The 25,027-nt window shown below is 45.4% G+C and overlaps 1 protein-coding gene across 1 annotated transcript in view; it reads left to right on the forward strand.

Annotated features, from left to right (window-relative positions):
• The window catches only part of LOC147121823 (procollagen galactosyltransferase 2-like), a 305,202-nt gene that overhangs the window by 152,171 nt on the left and 128,004 nt on the right, over nucleotides 1–25,027 (forward strand). Inside the window, exon 2 of the mRNA XM_085982330.1 lies at nucleotides 13,583–13,693. Within this exon, the coding sequence (XP_085838456.1) occupies nucleotides 13,583–13,693 (111 nt within the window). The remainder of the gene's footprint in view (nucleotides 1–13,582; nucleotides 13,694–25,027) is intronic.

The following is a 25,027-nucleotide window of genomic DNA, read 5'->3' on the forward strand; positions in this document are numbered from 1 at the left end:
CTTCTAAGTCAGGATGGTGTGTGACTTGGAGGTGGTGGTGTTCCCATGCGCCTGCTGCCCTTGTCCTTCTAGTATACACTTCCTCTGGTGTCACACTTTCATCTAGAGTATATTATGTTATCTCGCTTCCCTCAGTTTTTCCTCTGAGTGATGTTCAACATGGAGGAGTACTAATTTGTCAGTTGAGTGCTGTTCAGCAGGAGAGTTATTTGACCTAAACCATGAAACTTCATGGGGTCAAGAGTCAATGCTGAGGTCTCCAAAGGTCACTCACACCCAACCGTATACCACTCTGGTGGATCTACCCTGACGGTGGGGCAGCACATACCCAAGGATGGTGAAACAGGAGCCTGGGTTGTCATCTGATAGATACCATTCTGTGAGTGGAACATGTCAGGCTATTGCTTAACTAACTTGGGTACCAGTACCAGATGTTAATGAGGATGATTCTGCAAGATCAATTGGGCTGAGATTGCCCAAGTCGTGTCCTCATTCAATGCCTGCATCATTGCCATTCCCCACCCACCCCCCTTACTACTTTGTAGTGATTTGTTTACAACTGGATGGCTTGCAAGGTCACTTCAGAGGGCACCAAGAGTCAACCACTTAGTGTGGGACTGGAGCCATGTGTAGGCCCGCCCGGGTAGGGGTGGGTGGCAGGCTCCCTTCCACTGAAGTGACCCACTGGTAACTTTACGACAGTCCGTCATCTTTCAAGGTCATTTTTGCTGAGATAAGTGATGATAGATCAGGGAAGGCTGCTGCAGGTGTTGGGGGGGGGCAAAAAAAAACAATGTCCCATTTTCAAAGCTCAGCTGTGTTTTGGTAAAGATCAGTCAAGGAAAATTCCACAAATGACATCAAAGAATGTCAGGCAGCATGCAGCCTGATTGAAGTGCATGGTCTAAACAATATAATAACCCACAGCAACAGCTCTGCTAATTGAAATCATCTGCTACTTAATATTTTAAACAAAACGACATTAAAGCCAGAGATTAAAAGGCAAGATAACTCAGCTGCTTCGTACTGTGACAAGCATTGTAACAAACTCAGAGGCACCGACAGATTGCTTCTCATTGTGGGTTCGTCTTATCAGGATTTTGATTTCTCTGCTGATTATAGTAGGGGTTAAGCTAAAAAAAAAGATGACCCAACAGAACTGCAGAACTTATGTCAGACTGTACTCAATGCCCTATGGTTGTCAACAAGGCAATCAAGAGATTCACGTCAACCAGGGTAAACTTATTAACCACCATAGCGCCAACCATAGCTTGTCTAACTATATCTAGAACATCAATGCAATTCACCTCTCAATTAGTTAAAAAGGAATAGTACTGTCGGGAAAAGAGTGCTTCAATCTAAAGAACTTTGTAAAGGTGAAGCTGCATGGAGACGTCTTGTCTTTTATCTGGAAACTGATTGGATGACATAGCCAATAAACCTTTTCTTTTGACCTGAGCTGAATGAGAAGCCGCATATTTCTCGGTGCTAGAATGTAACTTAAAAGTTCAGTGCAGTCTGATGTGAAGTGCTGAAGGGCAAGTGCCAGCCTGCAGGTACATTCCAACCACAGTCCATTTACTGGGAAAAATGCTGATCCTTAATTAGCTCAGTGATAGTCTACCAGAGATGGGCCCGTCACCTACATTATCATCCAAGGAAGTCTGCTATCAATATGCTTTTTTTCCAAGAAAATATCACTGTTTCCCCTTAGGGGAAACCTTTTACACAATTTCCCAAACTATCTATTTGTATTTTGCATTCTAAATTCCTATGCCCGCGTTGCTCCAGTTTAAATCTACTCTCAGTCCAGTTCTTCAAAATAAAATGTATATTAAAAAATCTTGACAACAATAACTTGCATTTATATCGCGCCTTTAATGTAGAAAAATGTCCCAAGCTGCTTTGCATGGGCATAATCAGACAAAAATGAACGCTGAGCCAAAAGAGGCGATATTAGGATGGGTGACCAAAAGCTTAGTTAAAAAGGTTGGTTTTAAGGAGGCTCTTAAAGGAGGAGAGGGAGGTGAAGGGTTTTAGGGAGTAAATTCCAGAGTTTAGGGCCTAGGCAGCTGAAGAAACAGCCACTAATGGTGGTGCAGAAGGAGGGGAGGATGTACAAGTGGCTAGAGTTGGAGGAAGAGAAAGGTGCTTGGATTATAGAGAGTACAGATATAGGAAAGAAAAAGGCCATGAAGAGATTTAAACACAACAATGAGAATTTTAAATTGGAGGCATTGTAGTTGTAGATGATGTCGGTGCTGCGGCAGGACAAAAATCCGATTGGAGAGATTCAAACATGGAGTTGCAGGAAAGGTGGGCATGGATTTGTGAGGAAACAACATGTTCAAGGACTCTGGAGAGGAATGGGAGGTTGGAAATGGGGCAGTAGTTTGCATGGATAGAGGGGTCAAGGGCTGTTTTTTTAAGAGGGGGTAATGACTGCGTTTTTGAAAGGGAGGGGAACAGTACCTGAGGAGAAGGAACCATTGACAATGTTAGCTGGCATGGGGGCTAAGAAGGGAAGTTGAGTGGTCAGCAGTTTAGTGGGAATAAGGTTAAAAGGAGCAGGAGGTGGGACTCATGGACCAAAATGAGCTTGTAGAGAGCATTAAGGGAGATAGGAGAGAAACTATGGAAAGGTGCAGGTTCAGGCCTAAGGGAGGGGGGAGTCTGCGGGCGGTGGTGTTTGGCATGATGGACAATAGGAAAGGAGGGAAGCAGCAGAGGCAGCTTAATTGATGTCTCAATCTTAATGCCAAAGTCCATGAGCTCCTCCTTGTTGGAGGTGAGAGTGCTGGGGGCAGAGTTTAAGGAGACTGTTTACATCGGAGTTTATCTTTGCTCTCCAGCATGATCCTGGAGCAGAGGGCAATTCTGGCAGAGGAGAGTGTGGTCTGATAACACTTGATGTGCTCCAGCCAGATCTGGTGATAGATGACTAAACCAATTGTGTACCAGATACACTCAAGTCTGCACCCCTTAGATTTGAGGGAGCAAAGATAGGGGCCATTCAAGGGGAAACGATGGATGTGAGCGAGTAGGGGTTTTACTGGGGGCAAGGCTGGAGGTGAGGGAATTGTTAAGCAGATTGACAGTTCCTGAAGTTTTGTGATGAATGGAAGGTTAGTTTTTCCAGATGGACGCAAAATGAAGTGGGGCTGAAGGGGGTTGGGGAATGTGGGTGTTGAGGGATGCAAGGAAGTGTCGGAGATGGCCTTGTCTGTGATCAAGACCATGAGAGTAGAGAGGCCATGTGGGATGACAAGGCCGAAGGAGAGGCTGTGAATATGGGTACTGGAGTTTATATGGAAGGTACTAAAGGAACGACTGAGTCTGACTGTGACAGTAAAAGTAGAGTTGTATATCCAGGGAGGGTTCAACATCAGCAATGTGTGTTAATTCAGTTTTCTCACAAGGTTGGCTCTGAATCCAATGCCTCTGATTTAATCTGTTTAAACAAAGGCTTTTAATATTAATCATAATTAGTTTTGTGCCCGTTCAAATTTTCAAAGGAGCACTGATGCTGTGTTCGATATTAAGAAAAAATTTAGAATAAAAACGGAAAAAGGCTGGAAACACTCAGCCGGTCAGGCAGCATCTGTGGAAGAGGGAAAAAAAGTTAACGTTTCAGGTCGGTATTCCTGAATCCAACTGAACTTCAAAGGTTGAACTCCCAAGGCTCAGGAGGGCATACGTTGGACATCCCTGTCATTTGGTAACAGAATGTGAGTACAGCAGTTAGATGCAATCTTTTCAATGTGCTGCACTCTTGATACTATTCTAATTGGGTTTTTGAACTACCAAGACCCCCGATTATATTCAGCTGTGAATTTTGTGGTACCATTATTGCAACGTGATGGTACATTCGCCCCAACATGTTGATGATACAAAGCTGGGTGGGAATGTACGTTCTGAGGAGGATGCAAGGAGGCTTCAAGGGGATATAGACATGCTAAGTGAGTGGGCAAGAACATGGCAAATGAAATACAATGTGAAGAAATGTGAAGTTATCCACTTCAGTAGGAAAAATAGAAAAGCAGTGTATTTTTTAAATGGTGAGAGATTGGGAAATGTTGGTGTTCAGAGGGACTTGGGTGTCCTTGTACACGAATCACTGGAAGTTAACATGCAGGTACAGCAAGTAATTAGGAAAGCAAATGGTATGTTGGCCTTTATTACAAGAGGATTTGAGTACAAGAGTAAAAACGTCTTACTGCAATTATATAGGGCCCTGGTGAGACCACACCTGGAGTATTGTGTACAGTTTTACCTATGGAAGGGTATACTTGCCATAGAGGGAGTGCAACAAAGGTTCACCAGACTGGTTCTTGCAATGGGGGATTATCCTATAAGGACAGATTGAGTAGACTAGGCCTATATTCTCTAGAGTTTAGAAGAATGAGAGGTGATCTCATTGAAACATCCAAAACTCTTACAGGGCTCGACAGGGTAGATGCAGGGAGGATGTTTCCCCTGGCTGCGGAGTCTAGAACCAGGGGTCACAGTCTCAGAATACGGGGTCGGCCATTTAAGACTGAGACGAGGAGAAATTTCTTCACTCAGAGGGTGGTGAATCTTTGTAATTCTATACCCCAGAGGGCTGTGGAGGCTCAGTCGTTGAGTATATTCAGGACAGAGATCGATAGATTTTTGAATATTAAGGGAATCAAGGGATATGGGGATAGTTCAGGAAAGTGGAGATGAGGTAGAAGATCAGCCATGATCTTATTGAATGGCAGAGCAGTCTCAAAGGGCCAAGTGGCCTACTCCTGCTCCTATTTCTTATGTTCTTATGTTAACAGCCTCTTACAGTCTTTAATCTCAATGTAACTTCAGTGCTACCTTGAACTATAATTAGCATTGCTTTACTCTCATTAAGACTGTGTTATGAAAATATAGACAGTAATGTGCATCATTTAGTCTTTGGTGTTTTGAGATCTGCAAAAAGCTTGAGCTTTGCTCTTGTGGCTTACCCTATAATTATTTTTAAAGGTCTCAAGGTGTTCATCTGCAGCGCCACACAAGATCTGAATAGTTAGTACCGTTCAATCTTCATACTGAAGCCTCTATAATGCGGCTTCACAATAGGCTGTCACGTGGCACGATGGTGCTGAGCAACTAATTTGTTTACATCAGGAATTTCTGACCAGCAAGCCAAAAATTCTTCACTTCAGTGTCCAATTAACAGCGGCTCTGAGAAATCGCTGCAAAACACGCAGTTGCAACATTCTAAACTTCCCCCCTAAAGGTTCTACTTCCCCTTTCACAGGGAAGCGTTGTGGGTTTAGGTAAGTGTGCAGGTCGCAAATCATTTCTCAGGCAGGTGTGTGGGTCAAGAGTGGGACAGAGAGACAGGTTCTGTTCTTCAACACTGTTCACTTCGAGAAAGACTCTTTAAAGCTCAGCAAGTTGAAGAGATGAAGTGATGTGTAACGTTACGGGGGGGGGGGGGTTGTTTGCGGAGTAATGGCTGGAATTCCTGGGCACTGACTGACATCCCGCTCCTTCGGAATCAGTCGTTTGTCTGATCTGAAATACAAAATGGAACCCCACATCTTTTTGCTGGGAAAATAAAAGTCAGCAGCTGGAAGTTTGTCCTTGTGAACATGATAGTGTTTGTAATAGATTTTTACATTTGACGTGCTAAACTTGTATGTCAAGCGGCTTCTCCAATGGATGACGAGATAAATGCACTGGTGCATCTGGTGTGGTACTGAACCATACAGACCATGGTGGGTGCAGGTTCAATCTCTGGTCTTTGTTCAGTTTGCTGATCTAATAGGACGGTAGTAGGTGGTTGTATCTCAGCATGAGTCAGCACACTCCTAAGAGGAAAAGGGAAGATAATCAGGAGGGAAGAATTGTAGATTTTAATTTGGGTTTCTACCAATTACTGCTTTTACTTCCAGCATTTGCAGTTTTCTTTCTATTTGTACAATTCATGATGAAGACTTAGAAAGCCACAATGTGAGCTGAGTTAACATTTCAAGTTTACCAAGCTCACAACAAGCTCAGTCGTTGATAGCCCGGATTTTGCGGTCAGCAGCCCACAGACTTTTCACGGGCTTTTCAGCGGAGACTTGCTCCAATCCGGCGTCTGGTCCAGCTCAGGGGATCTATGGCACCTGTGAGCAGGATAAGCAACAGCGAGGCTCTTCAACCAATCAGATTGAAGAATCCTCACTGAGACACGTAGGGGGGAGTTTTAACCCCAAACAATGGGTGGGTTGGCGTCAGGTGGGAGTTTAAAGTGCTGAAAATCTGAATTCCGACCCTCAACCCGCCTCCAACCTGCCCACTTCTGGTTTTAATGGAGGTGTGATGGGGGGGGTGGGCGGGTGGCCAACCCGCTCCCAGGAGGCGGGTCGACACTTTAAATATTATAATGAGGCTGCGTGTCTCATTTTGAAGCTCCATTTTAAATTTATCTCTGGCTGGTTGGGTTTCCCGGGCTTCAGAGAACCCGCCAGCTAAAGGGACGCAAGGACTGCTGGATCCAGGAGGTAAGAGCCTTTCCACTTACCTGCTGGATCCAGGAGGTAAGAGCCTTTCCACTTACCTGCTGGATCCAGGAGGTAAGAGCCTTTCCACTTACCTGCTGGATCCAGCGTTCCTGCCTCACCAATACGCTGCGATCGGACACCCCCCAACGCTTCCAATCTCCCCCGACCTCCCCCCCAAGGCCTCCTACACCTGTCCCTCGCACCCCACCAGGCCTCCGATCTCCGATCCCCCATTCAGTCTCTGATCCCTGGCCCCCGACCCCGCTCCAACCTCCAGCCTTCTGCTCCCTCTGACGATTCCCAGCCTCTGAACCCGCTGACAATCTCCAGCCTTCCAACCCCTCCAAGGATCTCCAGCCTTCTGACCTCTTGTGACATTCCCCGGCCTTCTGGGTGCTTTCCTGTCCCTGGTCTGGTGTTGCTATTGCCAATTCTAGCTCCCCTACTTACATCCCGGTTGAAGTCAGCTAAATGAATAAAAAGCTGGTATCGGTAAAAATGACCGTGAAGCTGTCGGATTGTCATTAAAAACCCAACTGGTTCACTGATGTCCTTCTGGGAAGGACACATGCTGTTCTTACCCAGTCTGGCCTATATGTGACTCCAGTCCCACACCAATGTGGTTGACTTTTAAGCACCTCCTGGAGTGGCCCAGCAAACCAGTGCAACTAAGGATGGGCAATAAACACCAGCATTTCTAGCGATGCTCACACCCTGAGAATGGGGGGAAAAAACTTGGTTAGATTCCTACAGCATGGAAGGAGGCCATTCAGTCCATCGTGCCTGTGCCAGCTCTTTGAAAGAGCTATCTGCAGTGTATGTACCTTTAAGAGAGAACTACTTTTACAGCTCCTGTATACTGTAGTACCGGCAGTGACCACACCTGTATATAAGCCTTGAGTATGCCGCTGTACCCCCAGTCTTGAGACTACCCTACTCCAGTAAATACCTGTTGATTGTTAAGTTACAGCATCCGTGTGGTTATTGAAAAACATCATACTCTCAGAATCGCGGATCTAACAGTGGCGACGAGTGTCGATTCGAATCTACCTGCAACTCTGCATTTCCCTTCGAGGATTCGCCCCGGGAGGGCGGAGTAAGAAAGTCGAGGCCAGAAACACGGGCGTCGACCACGAGCAACCGCCCAGTCGTCCGGCAGAGAGTGAACATCGCAGGGGAGGCTGTGGAGAGCTGGGCTTGGTTCCCCAGCCACGACGATCAGCAACAGACTGACGACAGGTACCAGGTACAGCGCAGACCCTTCCCGGACAGCGGCGGCTGGAGCCGACCGACGGCAGAGAAAAAGCCGAGCAGCGTCGACGGGGTAAAATAGAGGGTGAAGCGCACATGGCGCAGCCGGGGGTTGAAAACCGAGCGGCGTCGAGGAAAAACAAAACGGAGAGAGAGAGGGTAAAGCAGCAGCCGGGTTCAGGATCGAGCGGCGGAAACAGGAAAGGCGCACAGAAAAAAAAACGCGCAAAGTGCAGCCAGGGCTCAAGGGCTGAACAGTGTCTGCGGGGAGAAGAAGGGAGAGTGCGGGAGATGCCATTGAGCCGCGGAGAAGGAAGAGCGCGGGAGACGCCATTTTTAGAAGCCGCAGCGGAGAAGAAGGGCGAGCACGGGAAGAAAGGAAAGCTCTGGAGACGCCATTTTGTTCCAGCGGAGAAGAAGGGAAAGCGCGGGAGACGCCATTTTTGACAGTTAAATCACACCCAGGGATGCCGAAGAGTGGCAGTATCTCTACGTTCGACAATGAAGTCGAAGATTGGGCGACATATGTGGAACATATTGAGGTGTACTGCAGGGCGAATGAAGTGCCAGATGCTAGGAAAGCACTGGTTTTGTTAAATTCCATGGGTGCAAAAACTTATGGGTTACTGCGAAACCTAATAACCCCAGAGAAGCCTGTGAATAAGAATTTCGAAAGCATAGTAAAAATCCTACAGGACCACTTAAACCCCACACCGCTGCGGATAGCAGAACGATTTAAGTTCCATAAAAGGAACCAACACAAAGACGAAAGCAATGCTGAGTACTTAACGGAACTGCGCAAGCTATCGAAACACTGCCAGTTTGGAGTGGGACTCGCTGATACGTTAAGGGACAAATTTGTGTGTGGGCTTCAAAGTGAAGGAACCCAGAAACAGCTTCGATCAGAAAAGGATCTTACGCTGGACAAGGCTTTCAGTATGGCAGTATCACACGAAGCAGCCGCAAGGAGCGCTGCAGAGATACAACGGAGACCGCAAGAATATGGCACCAATGAAATGTCCTATGGAACATGGAAGTGCTATCGCTGTGGCAGAACAACACATGACCAGAAGGATTGTTGGTTCAAGGACCAAGTGTGCAGACAGTGTGGAAAAGCAGGACACATAGCAAGAGTCTGCAGGCCTGGGAAGAAAACCAACAGCAAGAAATCTCCACAGGAGAAGTACAAAAAGGTACACAAGGTGATGGACAGTCGTTCAGACGAACAGAAAAGTGACACAGACTCCGGAAGCAAGGAGCTGGGTTGTCTGAAACTACATAAGGTAACCAAAATGGAGGATCACCAGACTATCTGGGTTACACTCAAGATAGACGGAGTCCAAGTGAAAATGGAATTGGACACAGGATCAGCCCTAACAGTCATAAACCAAAGGGACCACAAGCGGCTATTTTCACATATACCCTTGAAAGCTACAGAGATTGTCTTGAAGACGTACACGGGGCAAAAAGTCTACCCCAAAGGAAAAATAAGGGTGAAAGTGATATACAAAGGCCAGGAAATACCTAAAATGGACGTATATGTATTGCCAGATGGAGGACCACCACTGCTAGGACGTGAATGGATCCGGAAGATACAATTAGATTGGCATTCCATATAGGCACTGAAGGTTGAGGCCAAAAAGGATGATGACGTCACACCTGGACAACTGTCAAAAATGCTAACTGACGCAAAAGAAGTGTTCCAGGAGGGACTCGGAACACTAAAAGGCATAACAGCAATGATTAAAATAGAGGAAAATGCAAGCCCAAAGTTTCTTAAGGCCAGACCAGTGCCTTATGCGATCAGACCAGCCGTCGAAGCAGAGCTGGAAGGGTTGGAACGTTCAGGAGTACTGTCCAAAGTAGACTGGAGCGAGTGGGCTACACCCATCATTCCTGTAATGAAGAGGTCGTTGAGTAATACGCCTGGGGAACCAAAGAAGGTCCGCATCTGCGGGGATTTTAAGGTGACAGTGAACCCAGTCCTTGACATGGTACAATATCCGCTTCCACGAATTGAGGATATTTTCGCCTCACTATCTGGAGGGAAACGCTTCACCAAAATTGATCTAGCCCAGGCGTACTTGCAAATGGAGGTAGAACAAGCCTCGAAACAATACCTCACGATCAACACTCATAAAAAAGTCTCTATCAATACAACCGGCTGGTGTTCGGGGTAGCATCGGCTCCGGCTATTTGGCAAAGGGCGATGGATCAAGTCCTGCAAGGGATTCCAGGGACCCAGTGTTATTTGGACGACATCCTGGTCACGGGCAAAAATTACAGTGATCACCTCGCCAACTTGGAGAAGGTGCTCACCAGATTAAAGGAATATGGGCTACGAGCTAATCGCCACAAGTGCGAGTTTTTCCAGAAGCAGATCTCGTATTGTGGCCACGTCATCGATGAAGAGGGTTTACATAAGTCCCCTGAAAAGATTGAGGCAGTAGTCAAGGCTCCAGCACCGGAAAGTGTGTCACAACTGAGGTCGTTCCTCAGGCTGGTAAACTACTACCATAAGTTCTTACCAAATTTGTCCACGGTTATACATCCACTGAACACCCAACTGCAAACAGGGGTACCATGGAAGTGGAATGACGAACGTAGACTAGCTTTCCAGAAGTGTAAGGAATTGATCACATCAAAAGAGCTGTTGGCCCATTTCAACCCAGCACTACCAATTCGTTTGGCATGTGATGCATCACCCTATGGTATTAGAGCGGTGCTGTCGCACAAATTCCCAGACGGGTTGGAGAGGCCAGTAGCCTTTGTGTCTCGGTCACTAACCTCAGCCGAGCGCAACTACGCCCAGATTGACAGGAAGGCCCTCGGCCTAGTATGGGGAGTAAAAAAATTCAACCACTATCTGCATGGGCAGAAGTTCACCTTGCTGACTGACCACCAACCACTTGTCTCCATCTTTAATCCTAAGAAGGGCGTTCCAGTGATGACTGCACAATGGTTACAAAGATGGTCCCTGTTTCTAGGGGCGAATCAATATGAAATAGAATATAAAGGCACGAAACAGCATGGAAACGCTGATGGGCTATCACGCCTGCCACTGCCTACTGTGGACGAAGCACCAGCAGTGGACCCTATCGAGATATTTTATTCGTCAATAATTGAACGATTGCCAGTAACGAATGCGGATATAGAGAAGGAGACCCGCAATGATCCGACACTGTCTCGGGTATATGATTTGACAGTGAGGGGATGGCCAACACATGGCGACTCACTATTGCCAGCATTCTCATCCAGAAGAGAACAGCTGTCAGTATGCCAGGGGACAGTGATGTGTGGATCCCGAGTGGTGATTCCACCCAAGTTAAGGGAGAGAGTGCTAAATGAGCTTCATGAAGGTCATCTGGGAGGGGTGAAAATGAAAAGCCTTGCTAGGGCTTATGTGTGGTGGCCGGGAATCGATCAACAAATCGAGGACCTAACCAAGAGCTGCTCAGGATGCCAGAAGATCCAAAATGCACCACCACATGCCCCTCTACACCCATGGGAGTGGCCCTCCTCTCCATGGCAACGGGTGCACATTGATTTTGCTGGTCCATTCATGGACTCAATGTTCTTAATAGCAGTGGATGCTCACTCGAAATGGCCTGAGGTGATAAAAATGTCCTCAACCACTACAGAGAAAACGATTGCAGTCCTACGGACCATATTTGCCAGGAATGGCTTGCCAGAGCAGATTTGCTCTGATAATGGACCACAGTTTGTATCCGAAGAGTTTCAGAAATTTATGAGAAGGAATGGGGTAAGGCATTACACATCCACCCCGTATTATCCAGCCACAAATGGATTGGCTGAGATGTTCGTACAAACCTTTAAAAAGGTGATAAAGGCCATGTGCAACGATGAAATTCCACTACAGCATAAGGTGGACAATTTCCTATTAGCCTACAGAAATGCGACACATGCAGTCACCAACCAGACCCCGGCCATGATGTTCTTTAACCGAAGGTTGAGATCTCGTCTGGATTTGCTCAGACCAAATGTGCGAAGAAATGTTGAGGATAAACAATTCCAGCACATCAATGAGGAGCCGACAAGGAGCTTCAATGTAGGACAACCAGTCTTGGCCCGTGACTACCGAACAGAGAAATGGCAACCCGGAACGATATGCACAAGGCAGGGGCCATTAATGTACACAGTGGATGTCAGGGAGAACATTGTGAGATGCCACGTCGATCAGATCTTAGCGTCACAGGAACGAGTCAACCCCATGTCTCGAGTACCTGGGGATGAACCCGACATACCGGTAGCATCTACCTCAGAACCAGTAGCAGTGGAAACCAATGAACTAACCGACGAAAAGGGGCCAGAATCACCTCCGCACCAAGAACAAGAACCTCAGGAAAGGCGCTATCCCGAAAAGATCAGGAAGCCGCCCCAAAGACTGAATCTATAAATGGACTATTTTTGTTTGATGTGCATATTAAAGTGTTAATTGTTATTTGAATATTGTGGGTACTGCTAATCTAAAAGGGGAGGAATTGTAGTGTATGTACCTTTAAGGGAGAACTACTTTTACAGCTCCTGTATACTGTCGTACCGGCAGTGACCACACCTGTATATAAGCCTTGAGCATGCCTCTGTACCCCCAGTCTTGAGACTACCCTACTCCAGTTAATACCTGTTGATTGTTAAGTTACAGCATCCGTGTGGTTATTGAAAAACATCATACTCTCAGAATCACGGATCTAACACTATCCAATTAGTCCCACTCCTCCACTCTTCCTCTGTAGCCCTGTGTTGAACCTGGGAATTTTCTGAAACAACAACAGAAAATGCTGGAAACACTCAGCAGGTCTGGCAGCACCGTGGAGAGAGAAACAGAATGAACATTTCAGGCCTGTGACCCTTCGTCAGAACTGGAAAAAGTTGGAGAAGTAACAGATTTTTAAGCAAGTGTGGGGCAGGGAAAGGCGGGAGGGGAGGAAAAAACAAAGGGAAGATCTGTGATAGGATGGAAGGCAGGAGAGATTGACTGACAAAAGGGATGATGGTGCAAGGCAAAATGGGATGGTAATGGGGCAAGTTAAGAAACAAAAGATGACTCTAGGTGAGGTGTAAATGACAATGGCAGAATCATCAACAGCTGCCACATGAGAGAAAAAAGAAAACATAGGGGCCGAGGTTATAGTCTGAAATTGTTGAACTCAATGTTGAGTCCAGAAGGCTGTAAAATGCCTAATTGAAAGATGAGGTGCTGTTCCTGGAGCTTACGTTGAGCTTCATTGGAACAGTGTAAGAGGCCGAGGACAAAGAGGTCAGAGTGGGAGTGGAGCGGAGAATTAAAGTGACAGATGACCAGAAGCTCGGGGTCACGCTTACGAACTGAACGGAGGTGTTCCGCAAAGCGGTCACCCAATCTGCGTTTGGTCACCCCAGTGTAGAGGAGACCACATCGTGAGCAGCGAATACAGTATACTGGGAATTTTCTGTTTGTTTTAACTGATGTAGGAATAATTTGAGGGACTGTCAATATTTCTCTTCTCTCTCTGAACGAATTCCTTTGGCACCACAGCATGAATTCAATAGCATTCAACATGAGGCAGTGATGATCATAAAACTTGTGACGACAAATATATTTTTTTAATGGGGTTGCTGATAGCATCAGTCAAGGTGATATTTTAAATTACTCTCTTCCCTGAACACAACCAAGCTCATTTATAAACTGTCCTTTTGTTTAGTGCTGAGCAACTTTTTTTTGCATTTAAATTAAAATCAATGTGTTTACTAGCTTGTTGATTTTAAATTCCAAGTCAGTTCAGCTTTGTTTAACCAATGATGATTTTATCTGTATCTTTCTATAGGGCCGCCACAGACCACAACATTGACAACACGACAGCAATACTGCGGGAATGGTTAAAGAATGTTCAGCAGGCCTATCACTATGTGGAATGGAGGCCGCTGGATGATCCCAAGTGAGTAGTCTCCATTGTGCAGCCATCCCTGTCAACACTCGGCCCCTCATTTTAAACTTTACAGACATATTTTAGACGAGTTCCAAATATTTTCACAGAAACCTCTTTCAACGAAGTGTCTGTGCAGTTGATGTAAGAAAATATTCCTGGTTCACTTTAAAATAGAATAGGAACAATTAAAGGGACACCGCCTTCAAAAGAAGTGTTGGGGGAAACCTTATTTTAATAGGTGTGACACGCTGAGGTAGATCACGTCGGCACTGTGTCACAAGCATGCAGCATCATTGGGACAAAAGTGACAGATTTCACTTTACAGCAACTTTTCCTCTTCAAACAATGACCAGAAATGCTAAACTCACCCTTTTTTTTAATGAAGGCAGGGTATCTTTAAGTTTTATTGTGCCAGACTTGCTCAGTGTCGCTCGTTTAGGCATGAGTAGCACTCGGCTTGTTTCAAAAATGCTAAACTTTTATTTGTATGCTAAAAATAAACACAAGGGAGGGATCGGTGCGATCTTTACTCAGAATATCGGGAGGCCCGTGCGTGGCCAAACCCGACAGCCAAATCTAGCGAGAGTCGGCAGAGTGGCCAGAGAAGGCCAAGGCAAGTATGTTTATTTAACGTTTCTGTGGAATCCTTGTGGGCCAAGAGGAGCAGGACATCTGCCAAATGCTAATAAGGCCCGGGTGATAAAATCGCTTGGCCCGGCGTGCAGGATATTCACGGCCTCCCAATCCCCAACCGCCAAGCTAAAATCGGGGTTTGAAAGTTCTGGGAAAGAATGGGTTAAGAGTAGGAAATGATAGCCTAGTAACAACAATGTTTTGTTTTCTAGAATTTACTTATAGGTGTTATGTCATTTACAATATTGGCTGTCTGAATTTTTAAAGCGCATCACCTCTATAATGAGACCACTATTCTATAGATAGTGTGTAACTCCACTTCCGCTACAGTGAAATGTCATGACAAGCACTGTTCTTCTGAATCCTCTATTGCAGAAAGACCTTTCTTGTGTGGATTGTATTGGAACATCAGGGTCCTGTAGCAACAGTTGTCAAGCATTGGGAAAATGCGAGGGGGAAACAAATTGCAAATCTGTTTAAACATCGAAGCTGAGTTTATTTTCAAAGAGTGACCTACCTCAAAATTGTTCATATTTTTCAACCAAAATGAACGCTCATCACTGCTAATGAATGACACTTGGCAGCTTGTGAGTAGGTTATAGGTTCATGCATGAAGCGACTGAAGCTCGCAGGATATATTTTTGTTCTAAAAAAAACAGCTCCAGTATATTGTGCATGCTGTTCATTCATGCTGCTTATTATACTGTCTTCCTCATCCATGTGCTCCTAGCTCATACACTCTCTGAAAACCTCCTGTGTCACCTAGCTGACTGCATAAACATGGAGTGGATCTATCATAAAATATGGAGTGGACATGTATACCTACACTACGGCACCCACAAATCCCCACACGGTGAGTTCCTGGTTTCAGGCATGCTGTGAGGAGGAGGTGCCAAAGAGGAAGCAAGATTCTTCACCGCCAGAAGGGTGGGGAGAGAGGGAAAACATGGAGGGCCAGTCACTCCAAGCCGCTCCAAAAAAAATTCCTTTAATCCTGGTGCAAGCACCGTTATAGTTAGTGCAGGAGATCCATTAGTTAGTGCAGGGGATCCATTATAGTTAGTGCAGGGGATCCATTTTAGTTAGTGCAGGAGATCCATTAGTTAGTGCAGGAGATCTGTTATAGTTAGTGCAGGAGATCCATTATAGTTAGTACAGGAGATCCATTATAGTTAGTGCAGGAGATCCATTATAGTTAGTGCAGGAGATAGAAACATAGAAGATAGGAGCAGGAGTAGGCCATTCGGCCCCTCGAGCCTGCTCCGCCATTCAATGAGATCATGGCTGATCATCCAAATTCAGTACCCTGTCCCTGCCTTCACCCCATATCCCTTGATCCCTTTAGCCTTAAGAAATATATCCAACTCCTTCTTGAATATATTTAATGAACTGGCCTCCACCACCCTCTGTGGCAGAGAATTCCACAGGTTCACCACTCTCTGGGTGAAGAAATTCCTCCTCATTTCAGTCCTAAATGGCTTACCCTTTATCCTTAGACTGTGACCCCTGGTTCTGGACTCCCCGGCCATCAGAAACATCCTTCCTGCATCTAGTCTGTCCAGGCCTGACAGAATTTTATAGGTTTCGATGAGATCCCCTCTCAATCTTCTAAACTCCAGTGAGTATAAGCCCAATCGACACAGTCTCTCCTCATACGTCATTCCTGCCATCCCAGGTATCAGCCTGGTGAATCTTCGCTGCATTCCTTCCATGGCAAGAACGTCCTTCCTCAGATAAGGCGACCAAAACTGCACACAATACTCAAGATGTGGTCTCACCAAGGCCCTGTACAACTGCAGCAAGACATCCTTGTTCTTGTACTCGAACCCTCTTGCTACGAAGGCCAACATACCATTTGCCTTCTTAACCGCCTGCTGCACCTGCATGCTTACTTTCAGCGACTGGTGCACAAGAACACCCAGGTCTCTTTGCACTTCCCCTTCTCCCAATCTATTGCCATTCAAAACATAATCTGCCTTCCTGTTTTTGCCACCAAAGTGGATAACCTCACATTTATCCACATTATATTGCATTTGCCATGTTTCTGCCCAATTACCCAACCTGTCCAAATTGTACAGGAGTTTCACGACATCCTCCTCACAGCATACCCTCCCACCCAGCTTTGTGTCGTCTGCAAATTTGGAGATATTACATCCAATTCCCTCATCCAGATCATTAATATATATTGTGAACAGCTGGGGTCCTAGGACCGATCCTTGTGGTACCCCACTAATCACTGCCTGCCACTCGGAAAATGACCCGTTTATTCCAACTCTTTGCCTTCTGTCCGCCAACCAGTTCTCTATCCAAGTCAATACCCTGCCCCCAATCCCATGTGCCTTAATTTTGCACGCTAATCTCTTATGCGGGACCTTATCGAAAGCCTTCTGAAAGTCCAAATACACCACATCCACTGGTTCTCCCTTATCTATTTTACCAGTTACATCCTCAAAAAATTCCAGTAGATTAGTCAAGCATGATTTACCTTTTGTAAATCCATGTTGACTTTGTCCGATCCTGTCACTGCTTTCCAAGTGCTCTGTTATTACATCTTTTATAATAGACTCCAGCATTTTCCCCACGACCGATGTCAGGCTTACTGGTCTGTAATTCCCCGCTTTTTCTCTACCACCTTTTTTGAATAGTGGGGTAACATTAGCTACCCTCCAATCCATGGGTACTGTTCCAGAGTCTATCGAGTTCTGGAAGATGGCCAGCAATGCATCTACTATTTCTAGGGCCACTTCCTTAAGTACCCTAGGATGTAGATTATCAGGCCCTGAGGATTTATCAGCCTTCAGTCCCATCAATTTTCCTAACACCATCTCCCTACAAATACTGATTTCTTTCAGTTCCCATTAGTTAGTGCAGGGGATCCATTAGTTAGTGCAGGAGATCCATTATAGTTAGTGCAGGAGATCCATTATAGTTAGTGCAGGAGATCCATTATAGTTAGTGCAGGAGATCCATTATAGTCAGTGCAGGAGATCCATTATAGCCCATGGGGAGATCCATTTTAGCCAGCGGAGGAGATCCATTATAGCCTACTGAGGAGATCCATTATAGTCCGTGGAGATTATCCATTATAGTCCATGGAGGAGATCCACTATAATCAGTGGAGGAGATCCATTATAGTCAATGTAGGAGATCCATTATAGTCCATGGAGGAGATCCATTATAGTCAGTGGAGGAGATCCATTATAGTCAATGTAGGAGATCCGTTATAGTCAGTGGAGGAGATCAATTAAAGTCCATGGAGGAGATCCATTATAGTCCAATGAGGGGACCCATTATAGTCTGTGGAGGAGATCAATTATAGCCCATGGAGGAGATCCATTATAGTCAGCAGAGGAGATCCACTATAGCCCATGGAGGAGATTCATTATAGCCCACAGAGGAGACCCATTATAGCCTGTGGAGGAGATCCATTCTAGTCCATGGATGAGATCCATTATAGTCCATGGGGGAGACCCATTACAGTCCATGGAGGGCATCCATTATAGTCCATGGAGGAGATCCATTATAGTCCATGGAGGAGATCCATTACAGTCCAAGGAGGGGATCCATTATAGTCTATGGATGAGATCAATTATAGCCCGTGGAGGAGATCCATTATAGTCAGCCGAGGAGATCCACTAACGCCCATGGAGGAGATCCATGATAGCCTGTGGAGGAGATCCATGATAGCCTGCAGAGGAGATCCATTATAGCTTGTGGAGGAGACCCATTATAGTCCACTGAGGAGATCCATTATAGGCCATGGAGGAGATCCATTATAGTCCATGGAGATTATCCATTAAAGCCTCTGGAGGAGATCCATTACTGCCAGCAGAGGAGATCCATTATAGTCTGTAGAGATGATCCATTATAGTCAGTGGAGGATATCTATTATAATCCACAGAGGAGATCCATTGTAGCCCATGATGTAGATCCATTATAGTCAGTGGAGGAGACCCATTATAGTCAGTGGAGGAGATCCATTATAATCAGTGGGGGAGATCCATTATAGTCTGCGCTGGAGACGATCCATTATAGCCCATGGAGGAGATCCATTATAGTCAGTGGGGGAGATCCATTGGAGTCCACGGGGAGATCCATTATAGTCCGTGGAGGAGATCCATTATAGTCGGTGGAGGCGATCAATTATAGTCAGTGGGGGAGATCCATTATAGTCAGTAGAGGAGATCCATTATAGCCAGTGGAGGAGGTCCATTATATTCAGCGGAGGAAATCCATTATATTCAGTGGAGGAGATCCATTATAGTCTGCGGAGATTATCCATTATAGCTCATGGGGGAGATATATTATAGACTGTGGAGATGATTCGTTATAGTCCATGGGGGAGATCCATTATAGTTCGTGGAGGAGATCCATTATAGTCAGTGGAGATCATCAATTATAGTCCATGGTGATGATCCATTAAAGCCTGTGGAGGAGATCTCTTATAGCCCACAGAAGAGATCCATTATAGTCCATGGAGGAGATCCATTATAGTCTGCAGTGGAGATCCATTATAGTTAGTGCAGGAGATCCCTTATAGTCAGTGGAGATAATCAATTATAGTCCATGGAGATTACCCATTAAAGCCTGCGGAGGAGATCCATTATAGTCTGTGGAGAGGATCCATTATAGTCCATGGAGGAGATACATTATAATCAATGGAGGAGATCCATTGTAGCCCATGGAGGAGATTCATTATAGTCAGTGGAGGAGATCCATTATAGTCAGTGGAGGAGATCCATCATAGTCAGTGGAGGATATCCATCATAGTCAGTAGAGGGCATCAATTATAGCCAGTGGAGGAGATCCATTATATTCCACAAAGTAGATCTATTATTGTCTGTGGAGGAGATCCATTATAGTCTGCAGTGAAGATGATTCATTATAGCCCACGGAGGAGATCCATTATAGTCCATGGATGAGATCCATTATAGTCCACAGAGGAGATCCATTATAGTCCCTGGAGGAGATCCATTATAGTCCACAGAGTAGATCCATTATAGTCCACCGAAGAGATCCATCATAGTCTGTGGATGAGATGATCCATTATAGTCCATGGAGGTGATCTATTATAGTCCATGGAGGAGATCCATTATAGTCCATGGATATGATCTGTTAAATTATGTGGAGGAGATCCATTATAGTCTGTGGAGATGATGCATTATAGTTCATCGGGGAGATTTATTATAGTCCGTGGAGGAGACCAATTATAGCCCGCTGAGGAGGTCCATCATAGTCTGTGGAGGAGATCCATTACAGCTTGTGGAAATGACCCATTATAGCCCGCTGAGGAGGTCCATCATAGTCTGTGGAGGAGATCCATTACAGCTTGTGGAAATGACCCATTATAGCCTGCTGAGGAGGCCCATCATAGTCTGTGGAGGAGATCCATTACAGCTTGTGGAAATGATCCATTATAGTCCACGGAGGAGGTCCATCATAGTCTGTGGAGGAGATCCATTACAGCTTGTGGAAATTACCCACTATAGCCCGCTGAGGAGGTCCATCATAGTCTGTGGAGGAGATCCATTACAGCTTGTGGAAATGATCCATTATAGTCCACAGAGGAGATTCAATATAGTCCATGGAGGATATTCATTATAGTCCGTGGAGGGTATCCATTATAATCCACAGAGGAGATCCATTATAGTCCGTGGAGGAGATCCATCATAGTCTGTGGAGATGGTCCATTATAGTCCACGGAGGAGCTCTATTATAGTCAGTGGATGAGATCCATTATAGTACATGGAGGAGATGCATTATAGTCCGTGGAGGAGATCCATTATGTTCAGCGCAGGAGATCCATTAAAGTCTGTGGAGATGATCTATTATAGTCCATGGGGGGTCTACTATAGTCCGTGGAGGAGATCCATTATAGCCCATGGAGGAGATTCATTTTAGTCTGTGGAGGAGATCATTATAGTCCATGGAGGAGATCCATTATAGCCAGTGGAGATCTATTGTAGTCCGTGGAGGAGATCCATTATAGTCACTGGAGGAGATCAATTATAGCCCTTGTCGGAGATCCATTATAGCCCGCGGAGGAGATTCATTATAGCCCATGGAGGAGTTCCATTATAGTCTGTGGAGATGGTCCATTATAGTCCACGGAGGAAATCTATTATAGTCAGCGGAGGAGATCCATTATAGTCCATGGAGGAGATCCATTATATTCAGTGCAGGAGATCCATTAAAAGTCTGTGGAGCTGATCTATTATAGTCCATGGGAGGATCTACTATAGTCTGTGGAGGAGATATATTATAGTCCATGGAGAAGATCTATTATAGTCTGTGGAGGAGATCTGTTATAGTTCGCAGAGGGGATCCATTATAGTCAGTGGAGGAGATCCATTATAATAAATGGAGGATACCCATTATAGTCAGTGGAGGAGATCAATTATAGCCCTTGTAGGAGATCCATTATAGCCCATGGAGGAGATCCATTCAAGCCAGCGGAGGAGAGCCATTATAGCCCATGGGGAGACCCATTATCACCTGTTGAGGAGATCCATTATAGCCCTTGGAGGAGATACATTATAGTCCATGAAGATCCATTATAGTCCACGGAGGAGATCCATTACAGTCTGTGGAGGAGATCCATTATAGTCTGTGGAGATGATCCATTATAGTCCATGGAAGATATCTATTATAGTCCATGGAGGAGATCCATTGTAGTCTGTGCAGGAGATCTATTATAGCCCATGGAGGAGATCCATTATAGCCCATGGAGGGATCCATTATAGACCATGGAGGAGATCCATTATAGTCCACGGTGATATCTATTACAGTCTGTGGAGCAGTTCCATTATAGCCCCCAGAGATGATCCATTATAGTCCACGGAGGAGATCCATTATAGTCTGTGCCGGAGATCAGTTATTGCGCTGCAGAGGAGATCCATTATAGTCCATGGATGGGTCCATTATAGTCCGTGGGGAGATCCACTATAGTCCGCGGAGGATATCCATTATAGTCCGTTGAGAAGATCCATTATAGCCGGTGGAGGTGGTCCATTATATTCCATGCAGGAGATCCATTAAAGTCTGTGGAGATTATCTATTATAGTCCATGGAGGAGATCCATTATAGACCATGGAGATGATCCATTATAGTCCACGGAGGAGATCCATTTATAGTCTGTGCAGGCGATTGATTATAGTCTGCAGAGGAGATCCATTATAGTCCATGGAGGGATCCATTATAGTCAGTGGAGGAGATACACTATAGTCCATGGAGGAGATCCATTATAGTCTGCGGAGGAGATCCGTTATAGTCTGTGGAGGAGATCCATTATAGTCCATGGAGGGATCCATTATAGTCAGTGGAGGAGATACACTATAGTCCATGGAGGAGATCCATTATAGTCTGTGGAGGAGATCCATTATAGTCTGCAGCGGAGATCCATTATAGTCCACGGAGGGATCCATTATAGTCAGTGGAGGAGATCCATTATAGTCTGTGGAGGAGATCCATTAAAGTCGGCGGAGATGATCTATTATAGTCCATGGGGGAGAACCACTATAGTCCACAGAGGAGATCCATTATAATCCACAGAGGAGATCCATTACAGCCTGTGGAGGAGAGCCATTGTAGCCTGTGGAGGAGAGCCATTATAGCCCATGGAGGAGATCCATTATAGCCCATGGAGGAGATCCATTTTAGTCTGCCGAGGAGATCCACCATAGTCTGCAGAGGAGATCCATTATAACCCATGGCGGAGATCCATTATAGTCCATGGAGGAGGTCCAGTATAGCCAATGAATGAGACCCATTATAATTAGTGGAGGGGATCCATTATAGTCCACAGAGGAGATCCATTATAGTCCACAGAGGAGATCCATCATAGTCCATGGAGATGATCCACTATAGTCCACGGAGGAGAGACATTATAGTCCATGGAGGAGATCCATTATAGTCTGTGGAGGGATCCACTGTAGTCCGTGGAGTTAATCCATTATAGTCCATGGAGGAGATCCATTGCAATCAGTGGAGGAGATCCATTATAGTCAGTGGAGGAGATCCATTATAGTCAGTGGAGGAGATCCATTATAGTCTGTGGAAGAGATCCATTATGGCCCATAGAGGCGATATATTATAGCCAGTGGAGGAGACCTACTATAGTCTGTGGAGGAAATCCATTGTAGTCCATGGAGGGATCCATTATAGCCCACAGAGGAGACCCATTATAGTCAGTGGAGGAGATCCATTACAGTCCATGGAGGAGATCTGTTATAGTATGCGGAGGAGATCTATTATAGTCTGTGGAGGTGATTCATTATAGTCCGCGGAGGAGATCCATTATAGCCCATGAAGGTGACCCGTTGTAGCCAGCAGCGGAGATCCATTATAGCTCACGGAGGGTATCCATTATAGCCCGCGGAGGAGATCCATTATAGTCTGTGGAGGAGATCCATTATAGTCTGTGGAGGAGATCCATTATAGCCCACAGAGGAGATCCATTATTGTCCATGGAGGAGATCAACCATAGTCTGTGGAGACAACCCATTACAGCCCACAGAGGAGACCCATTATAGTCCGCAGAAGAGGTCCATTATAGTCTGCGGAGGATATCCATTATAGTCCGTTGAGAAGATCCATTATAGTCTGTGGAGATGGTCCATTATAGTCCATGGAGGAGATCCATTAAAGTCTCTGGAAACGATCCATTATAGTCAGTGGAGGAGATCCATTACAGTCCATGGAGGAGATCTGTTATAGTATGCGGAGGAGATCCATTATAGTCGGTGGAGGAGGTCTATTATAGTCTGTGGAGGTGATTCATTATAGTCCGCGGAGGAGATCCATTATAGCCCATGAAGGTGACCCGTTGTAGCCAGCAGCGGAGATCCATTATAGCCCACGGATGGTATCCATTATAGTTCGCGGAGGAGATCCATTATAGTCTGTGGAGGAGATCCATTATAGTCTGTGGAGGAGATCCATTATAGCCCACAGAGGAGATCCATTATTGTCCATGGAGGAGATCAATCATAGTCTGTGGAGACAACCCATTACAGCCCACAGAGGAGACCCATTATAGTCCGCAGAAGAGGTCCATTATAGTCTGCGGAGGATATCCATTAAAGTCCGTTGAGAAGATCCATTATAGTCTGTGGAGATGGTCCATTATAGTCCATGGAGGAGATCCATTAAAGTCTCTGGAAACGATCCATTATAGTCCATGAAGGAGATCCATTACAGTCTGTGGAAATGATCCATTATAGTCTGTGTAGATGATCCATTATAGTCAGTGGAGGAGATCTATTATAGCCTATGGAGGATGATCCATTATAGTCCACAGAGGAGATCCATTATAGTCAATGGAGGAGATCTATTATAGTAGGTGGAGGGGATCCATTGTAGTCAGTAGCAGAGATCAATTATAGCCCATGGATGAGATCTGTTATAGCCCACTGAGGAGATCCATTACAGCTCATGGAGGAGATCCATTATAGTCAGTGGAGGAGATCAATAATAACCCATGCATGAGATATATTATAGCCCATGGAGGAGATCCATTATAGCCTGTGGAGCAAATCTATTATATTCAGTGGAGGAGATCTATTATAGTCAGTGGAGGAGACCCATTATAGTCTGCGGAGGAGATCCATTATAGTCCACAGAGGAGATCCATTATAGTCAGTGGAGGAGATCAATTACAACCCATGCATGAGATATATCATAGCCCACAGAGTAGATCCATTAAAGCCCATCAAGGAGATCCATTATAGCCTGTGGAGGAGATCCATTATAGCCTGTGGAGGAAATCTCTTATATTCAGTGGAGGAGATCTATTATAGCCAGCGGAGGAGATCCATTATAGTCTGCAGAGGAGACCCGTTAAAATATGTGGAGATGATCCATTATAGTCTGTGGAGATGATCCATTATAGTCAGTGGAGGAGATCTATTATAGCCTGCTGAGGAGATCCATTATAGCCTGCAGAGGAGATCCATTATAGCCCACAGAGGAGATCCATTATAGTCCACAGAGGGATCCATTAAATATCCACATAGGAGATCCACTAGAGTCCACAGAGGAGATCTATTATAGTCAGTGGAGGAGATCAATTATAACCCATGCATGAGATATATTATAGCCCATGGAGGAGATCCATTAAAGCCCATGGAGGAGATCCATTATAGCCTGTGGAGGAAATATATTATATTCAGTGGAGGAGATCTATTATAGTCAGTGGAGGAGATCCATTATAGTCTACAGAGGAGACCCATTAAAATCTGTGGAGATGATCCATTATAGTCCATGGAGGAGATCCATTGCAGTCTGTGGAAATGATCCGTGATAGTCCGTGGAGATGATCCATTATAATCAGTGGATGAGATCTATTATAGTCAGTGGAGGAGATCCATTATAGCCCACAGAGGAGATCCATTATAGTCAGTGGAGGAGATCAATTACAACCCATGCATGAGATATATCATAGCCCACAGAGTAGATCCATTAAAGCCCATCAAGGAGATCCATTATAGCCTGTGGAGGAGATCCATTATAGCCTGTGGAGGAAATCTCTTATATTCAGTGGAGGAGATCTATTATAGCCAGCGGAGGAGATCCATTATAGTCTGCAGAGGAGACCCGTTAAAATATGTGGAGATGATCCATTATAGTCTGTGGAGATGATCCATTATAGTCAGTGGAGGAGATCTATTATAGCCTGCTGAGGAGATCCATTATAGCCTGCAGAGGAGATCC

The sequence above is a fragment of the Somniosus microcephalus genome, chromosome 3 (assembly GCF_052327205.1).
Source record: "Somniosus microcephalus isolate GS21.2 chromosome 3, FLI_Smic_1.0, whole genome shotgun sequence".
NCBI classification, from domain to species: domain Eukaryota; kingdom Metazoa; phylum Chordata; class Chondrichthyes; order Squaliformes; family Somniosidae; genus Somniosus; species Somniosus microcephalus.